The sequence below is a fragment of the Cebidichthys violaceus genome, unplaced genomic scaffold (genome assembly GCF_023349555.1).
Source record: "Cebidichthys violaceus isolate CVI_PGR_0920_01 unplaced genomic scaffold, fCebVio1.0.p SCAF_545, whole genome shotgun sequence".
Taxonomy (NCBI): Eukaryota; Metazoa; Chordata; class Actinopteri; order Perciformes; family Stichaeidae; genus Cebidichthys; species Cebidichthys violaceus.
In genome coordinates this window covers 9273-17500 of record NW_027176756.1, presented here as the reverse complement: position 1 = coordinate 17500, position 8228 = coordinate 9273, and the positions used below count along the sequence as shown (strand labels likewise).

At 39.5% G+C, this 8228-nt stretch overlaps 1 protein-coding gene across 1 annotated transcript in view; it reads right to left on the bottom strand.

The window, feature by feature from the left end:
• The window catches only part of LOC137888515 (coagulation factor XIII A chain-like), a 12977-nt gene extending 5317 nt beyond the window's left edge, over window positions 1-7660 (bottom strand). The window contains 12 exon segments of the mRNA XM_068731915.1: window positions 477-565; window positions 804-907; window positions 1510-1648; window positions 2275-2449; window positions 2721-2828; window positions 3314-3432; window positions 3820-4068; window positions 5726-5902; window positions 6008-6137; window positions 6329-6400; window positions 6403-6422; window positions 7591-7660. Of these exon segments, the coding sequence (XP_068588016.1) occupies window positions 477-565; window positions 804-907; window positions 1510-1648; window positions 2275-2449; window positions 2721-2828; window positions 3314-3432; window positions 3820-4068; window positions 5726-5902; window positions 6008-6137; window positions 6329-6400; window positions 6403-6422; window positions 7591-7660 (1452 nt within the window).
• Window positions 7661-8228: the final 568 nt, after the last annotated feature.

Below are 8228 nucleotides of genomic sequence, written 5' to 3'. Positions count from 1 at the left end.
AAGAACACTCTGGAGGAGGAAGACGTTCTATTGTTAACGTCTACGATCAAGAGAACCCTTCATGAATCTAATACAGAAGGTTTACCACAAGGTGAACACCTCTGGTACCACTGGAGAACAGGAAGACCTCATTAGACTTCAACAGAACACATCTGAACCAGACCGACCCGCTTCAGAACCAGACTCTCTGGACAGATGAAACCAAGAGGAACTTGAACCAGAATGATGAGAAGAGAAACATGTGGAGAAGGAAAGGAACGGCTCATGATCCAAAGCATCACATCATCTGTTACCATGGAGCAGTGCTTTGGATGGACAGGTATGGAGCAGGTCACTGGTGTTCACTGATGATGTCACAGCTGATAGAAGCAGCAGGAAGAGTTCTGAGGTGTTTAGAGTTAAACACTGTTCTACACTGTTGTACTACTTCTTTTCTTAGTAAAAGTACTTGTTCTAAAAGACGTGCTGGAGCTGACCTCAGCGAAGACGAAGCCGGCGTCGTACGGGTGACACAGCTCCCCCCTCTTGATGGCGTTGACCGAAGCTGGACCGCAGCGGAAATGTCCTGCAAAAGGCAAACACCATGTTTATTGTCCACCTGTCTGTCCACCTGTCTGTCCCTCTGTCTGTCCACCTGTGTGTCCCTCTGTCTGTCCACCTGTGTGTCCACCTGTCTATCCACCTGTCTGTCCCTCTGTCTGTCCCTCTGTGTGTCCACCTGTCTGTCCCTCTGTCTGTCCCCCTGTCTGTCCACCTGTCTGTCCCTCTGTCTGTCCACCTGTCTGTCCCTCTGTGTGTCCTACCGTCGCTGGTCTCCTGAGGCGTGGAGTCCACCACGTTCCATCCGCTGAACTGGGACGGCAGGTCTTGGCGAGAGATCCACACCTCATTCCAGCAGTGGTAGTTCCTACAGAGAAAGTACTGTCAAGTACACCTTTTTTTGTACACGTGTTTTGTAAAAGTATTACACAGGTTGTAGTATTATAATTTTGTTTACCCTCCCAACCAAAACATAACCTGACACAGTATAAAATCCTTAAAAATACTGCAGTATTTGGACAATCTGAAGAATCTACTACCTACATATGTGTGCTCTCCAGTGGTGGAAAGCACATCTACTGAAGTACTGTATTTCAGTACAAATGAAGTACTTGTGAGATGGTTTATATCTACGATGAGCCGGCTGGTTTCCTTGCAGGTTTAATTCATAGCTTTGATAAATGTGAACAGGGCAGCCAAAGAAACTCATAATGGACTAAACTTTTATGGACTAGTCTTTGTGTCTTTTTGTAGTCACTTTGTATACAATTTGTGTCTTTTTGTAGTCACTTTATCATCATTTTGTGTCTCTTTGTGGTAGTTTTGAAAGAACAAATTTGAGGTATACTTTACTTATTATTTTTTTTACTACTTCTGAGTAACGCCGGCTTGTTTCTATAATCAGCTGGCTTTTCTTTCTGGTTTAAATCAAATCAGCAACAGACTTGACTGAAAGGCCTTTGGACCAACCAGATGGAGTCCCTGGTGTTGCGTGAGTCCGGGGAGCCGTCTTTGTTGAAGACGAGGTCGGTCTTCAGGTTGCCGGTGTTGTCGTGAGCTGAATTAAAGTTGGTGACGACCCTCGCCGGGATGCCGATGGCGCGTAGGACTGCGGAAGATGTGAAATGTAAAAATGATTGACATAAAATATTTTACTAACTTATTCAACATTGTTCACTCCGGTGTGAAAACTCACACCTCCGTTCCATTATAATATAACAGGAATAATGTTGATGCATCAAGCCTCGTACACAATTACAGAGGAGGGAAGTATTTAAATGTATTCTTTATTATAAGTACTGTACATAAGAACAATTGTGACATAATTTACCTTCATTTTATGCTATTGTTCTACTTCTCACAAAATGTGTTTCACAGCTGTAGTTACTTTTCAGATTAATATTTTACACAAAAACACAGGACCAGCCTCTTTGTAGTTGTTTTGTGTGTCTTTGTAGTTGTATGTTTCTTTGTGGTTGTTTTGTGTTTTTTTGTGTCTTTGTAGGTGTTGTGCCTCTCTTTGTGGTTGTTTTGTGTCTCTTCGTAGTTGTTGTGTCTCTTTGTAGTTGTATTGTGTCTCTTTGTGGTTGTTTTTTGTGTCTTTGTAGTTGTTTTTTGCGTCTGTTAGTGGTTGCTAAAACAACTCCTGTGCACAGTAAGTCCGTTCATCAGTTCGTCTAAGTTCAAAGTTTTATGAAAGTGTTGATATGACACCAGGATTTTAAAAGTACTTACAGGTGTTGAAGACTCCGGCGAACACCCAGCACTGTGCGAAGGAGACGGGGGTTCCGGTGTTGGCGTACTGCAACAGGATCTGGATGCTGCCCGTCCAAGATGTCGGGGCCCGGCCCAAATTGTAGTTATTGCTCCAGTTACCAACTAACACTCCGTTATCGTCCTGAGCGTTAACCTGAGCGAAGAGGCAGACAGAGACTGTAATGTTACACTACTCACCAGAAAAAGACAACTTTGCAATTTTTTTGATTTTTGGAAACATACTATATTAGCACATTAAGAAGATTTGGGTATACTGGCATGATAGAATAAGCTTTAATCTTTAAAAAGTACAGTTGTGACAGCAGGAATCGAGAAGGATCTAGTCAGGACTTGACTTCTTGACTAAGAATTCATCCTTTTCACTGTTGAATTAAAGTCAAGCCGGTGAAACTCTGGATTCTCACCATGGCCGATCCCTTCCTGACAACCTTGATGATGTCGCCTCGGTCGGAGATCGGCATCTGGGACTTATCCAAGATGTAAATGCAGGCGTCCAAAATGCCGCGCTCAAACTGCAGAGGAAGTTAACGCGTCAATCTTAGTTTAGTTTATTTATTTTGCACAATTAAAATGATAAAATTAAAATAAAGAAACATAACAGAGATAAATAAATATCACAGTGCAGGAAGAGGCAAAAAGAAGCCTCCACCTATATTATATTAAAACGTTACAATACTACAGAGAATATAAAATGAATATGCATAAGATATGACTACGTAACACATTATTGACAAAATGTTTTTACAAGATATGAAATATGATAACAATATCAATACATTACAAACAACACAAGAAAAAGAAAATGTATTTATATGTATAAATATAATATAACAGCTAAAACAAGAATGACATAAACAATAATACATAAAAAAGCAATTACAAAACAGCAATTAGATTTTCTTTTAAGCACCTTTTGAAACATTGTGCGGACCTTAAGTTCGTCCTCTGTGATTTGTTATGATGATATTGTGATATTATTATCTTTGTGTGTATATACTTGTCCATAAATCCATTTGCGGGAAACCACAGATCCTAAGGAGCCCTGATGGATCACACCGTTGTCGTTCAGGATGTACTCCCTCCGCTCGTTCTCGTTACCCAGAAACACAGTGTCGTCTGCATAGAGAGACAGTATTAAATACTCAATACTGTCCGAAAACTTCTCATTAAAAAACTAAAATTATGAAGACTTTATGTAACTTTTACTATTTTCCTTTTGACAGCATGCCACTAAACGTCTTTACTTAAACTCATTAAAAGCACTTTAAAATCAGCCCTCAATGAAACACAAGTTCTTCAAACCAATTAAACTTGTTAACAATTAAACAAATTAAACTTGTTAAATTCAATGACTCTGCCAAAAATGTGTACTTTTCCGAATTAAAAACTAAAAAACTCCATAAACAAATGATGGGACATAAAAACTTTGCTTTAAATATCCATCCATCCATCCATCCATCCATGACAGGATCCTCCAGTAGGAGGCGCTGCAGGAGTTCTTACATGGACACCAGGCGTTGAACAGCAGGTACAGGTCTGTGTCGGAGTTCCTCTTGGTTCTCTTCATGCCGCGACCCACCACGATGGCAATGTACGTACGGAACAGGCCCACGATGGCCGTGGGCGTCGGCGTGATGCCCAGAACCACAGTCGGACCCCGTTCCTCCACAATCCGACCCGGCCACGGACCTCCACTACGGTGGCCGAAGGTAACCGCCACCAGGGAGCCCTTACTGGCTAAGGGGTTAGAACCTGTGTGGGGGGGGAGAGGAGGGTTAGTGATGGAGAGAGGAGAGGAGGCAAGGAGAGGAGAGGAGAGGAGGAGGAGGAGGGTTAGTGATGGACAGAGGAGAGGAGGCAAGGAGAGGAGAGGAGAGAAGGAGACAAGGAGAGGAGGAGGAGGAGGGTTAGTGATGGACAGAGGAGAGGAGGCAAGAAGAGGAGAGGAGATGAGAGGAGGGGAAGCAAGGAGAGGAGAGGAGAGGAGACAAGGAGAGGAGGAGAGAGGAGAGGAGAGGAGATGAGAGGAGGGGAAGCAAGGAGAGGAGGAGAGAGGAGAGGAGAGGAAAGGAAGCAAGGAGAGGAGAGGAGAGGAGGAGGAGGAGGAGGAGGAGGAGGAGGAGGAGGAGGTTTAGTGATGGAGAGAGGAGAGGAGGCAAGGAGAGGAGAGGAGACAGAGAGGAGAAGAACGAAGATGAAAGGAGAGGAGGCAAGAAGAGGAGAGGAGATGAGAGGAGGGGAAGCAAGGAGAGGAGAGGAGACAAGGAGAGGAGGAGAGAGGAGATGAGAGGAAAGGAAGCAAGGACAGTAGAGGATACAAGGAGAGGAGAGGAGGCAAGGAGAGGAAACAAGGAGAGGAGAAGAAAGAAGATGAGAGGAGAGGAGGCAAGGAAAGGAGAGGAGATGAGACAAGGAGAGGAGTTAAGGAAAGGAGAGGAGATGAGTAGAGGGAGGAAACAAGGTTGGAAACACAAGTAGAGGAGAGGAGGAAATATCCGGCATTTTTTATACTACTAACCCTGACTATGAGCTATTTTATTCATAAAACAAGTGGAATAAAAACAAATTGAATTCAGAAATGTAATGGTTATAACGGACGTTTCTTCAATTTAAAAGATTTCGTATTTGAGATAATTTGATTGAGCAGCAGCTGTGTGTGTGTGTGTGTGTGTGTGTGTGTGTGTGTGTGTGTGTCTGTGTGTATATGTGTGTGTGTGTGTGTGTGTGTGTGTGTGTCTGTGTGTGTCTGTGTGTATGTGTGTGTGTGTGTGTGTCTGTATGTGTGTGTGTGTGTGTGTGTGTGTGTCTGTGTGTGTGTGTCTGTGTGTGTGTGTACTAATTAGCCAGCCAAATGAATGTGAAGCTGCCTATAATGAGCTCACAGTCGTCTAATTGTTCAGTGGGCGACTGTTAACGAGCGTGTCTTCATCATAATTGGTTAACAAGGGAGCAGTTTAACGGCTGGTCTCAGGTGGGCCACTGAGCGCGCTCCGTAACAGAAGCCACGCCCACCTGTATGTCAGCGGGAAACAGACGCTCAGTTCACTGAGACAATGTGAATTTAACGACATCAGATTAAATGAAGTGAGGAAAAAACGAAGGGGTTATAAATGACATGGTGTATTATTTTTGTAATAATCCAACTGAGATCCCTTTTTTATTTATAGAAGGAAAAGTAAAATAAATTATTAATTCATATGCATATTGTCAGAATATATTTTTACAAATTAGGCTGCTATAGAAGTTATCTACAGATCTCTATCCCAATCCCGATCCCGATCTCAATCCTGAACCCTATCCCTATCTCAATCCTGAACCCTATCTCTATCTCGATCCTGAACCCGATCCCGATCTCGATCCTGAACCGTAGCCTATCCCGACCTCAGAATAAGAATCAGCTCAAACTCACCAATCAGGAACTCGACCTGGAAGTCGTCGCTGTCCACCAGCGGGCGGCTGAAGGTAACTTGCATCATGAACTCCTGACCGCGACGGACTACCAGGTTGGAGATGTCGTAGTCGGTGGTGTTGTGGTTCGGCTTGTTCATGTGCTGAAGCATGTCGACACTCTTCACCAATATAGAATCTGAGAGGCAGGAATAAAGAAAGAGTACAACATGTTAATATTGTTATTGATCATAGATCAGATTCTCACAGAAAGAATAGATATAAACTAAAACGTATCTACCACCTGAAGGTAGCCTGAATACTCTGGGGGTGGACTCATCAAAAGGTGTGGGATCATCAAAAGGTGTGGGATCATCAAAAGCCTCAAACTCTGGAAAATCATCCTCATTATCACCGAGGTTAGAGGTCGGCACCTAAAGATCATTAACAAAAATAAATACATATATAAATAAACTAAAAAACTACAAAATCGGACAGTACATGCAAGAGCATCGTCATGTTGTCCCTAAAACCCCGAGCCTGAGTACTTGACTATGGCCTGGAAAATAAAAATCACCTGAACTACTTATTCTTATTCCAAAGTAAATTGTAATGTTTGCAGTACCGGCTCGTTGTAGCGGCCCGTGTAGTTGTTTGGTAAGAGGGTGTTTCTTCCAGACATGATGGTTGAAAGAAGTCAAGAGGTTTCACTGAAGTCACTGGACAGAAAAAGAGAGAAGGAAAACCAGTCAATAAAAACATTTGTACACAAAACAAATACAAATCTATGCAATAACATCATACTATAAGAACATGAATGTAACATAACATGAAATTATCATAAATATATATTATATATGCTATATTTTATATTATACAGTATATTATATATAAATATCTAAATATTAGAAATGTTCGGAAAATTTAAAAAATGTAAATCTGCTACACAAATTGTGTTTTTCTCGTCTGATTCTTTCTAATCTTATTAATTGTTAAATACTGGATAGTAAATATTTTACAGTCTAAAACATTATTAAAGTCTTTTTATTTTTGTGTACACAACAATTGGAAAAACATTGAATTACAATCTTACAATGAAACAGTGCAGCAGCTAAGATACAGGAATATAATGTAAAATGAAATATAAAGTAATACATAATACTGTGGTAGCCTGTTGAGTAATAGTACAAAGTATGAACTGCAATATAAACAAATAAACAGATGATTAAACTATTTCATACGTTACTCTTTGGCTGAATTAATTTTTATCTTAAAGACCAAAAAGGCTGTGAATTACTGATTTATAATATTTAAATATTTTTTAACATTTGTTTTAAATGAAAATTAATTAAAAGGTAACACTAACTGTATTTAAAGTTTTCTTTTTAAATGTTCATTAAATGTTATGAAATTATATTCATATGAGAACAAATGTTAAGAAGTCAGAAATGTGATACACACCATTCACTTTGCCAGAGGTAAAAGACATCAAGTACATTTACTCAAGTACTGTAACTAAGTACAATTTACCAGCTGCAACATTAAAGTGAAGAAACCACTAATGCATCGATAATTATTAGACAATAATATTATATTTATATATCTATATATATATATATATATATATATATATATATATATTATTCTACACAAATAAAAATAATCATTTTACTTTTTGTACTTTAAGTATATTTTGTTACTTTTATACTTTTACTGTAAAAAGTTTAAATGCAGGACTTCTACTGGCAACAGAGTATTTAGTATAGTACTCTTACGTACTTCTTCCATCACTGTACTTTGATAAACATGTTAAATACTTTGTGTAGAATTTATATAGTATATTATAAGTAATGTCAAATGTGCAGCTAAAAAATAAATCTGTCTCACCGCTCAGATGAAGTTCGTCTGTCGAGTCTCTGATGATCAAATCAGAAGATGATGAGAGTGATTTCAACATCAGTTTATATACACACACTGCTTCCCCTTTTTACACACACACACACACACACACACACACACACACACACACACACACACACACACACACAGACACACACACACACACACACACACACACACACACACACACTGTCAGCATTTCCATTTTAGGCTACTTTCTACTTCTACTCCCTCTCAGACGAAAATATTATATTTAATTATTATACTATAATACTGTATTTTTTTTTACCTTACTACATTTAACACATCAAAATATGTGTTTATACTATCCTACTATTAATCTACCCAGTAGTACTCAAAGTATCTAAAACTGTCTCCACATTAACTGAACTACAATGTTAAACATTATACGTTAAATATGTTAAATGTATAAATGAGTGACAACACAATAACATAATATTCTATAACAACTAACTGACATCACAGTGAAAGGAGCCGTTCTTTGGACTATTGGAGTATTTTTACGTTTTTTTCACAATGAAAAGATGATCGAACTTTTTGTTTTACTTCATTTTAAATACTTGTTGTAGCTCAAAAATGGGAAAAACTATTTTGTTAATTTTGTA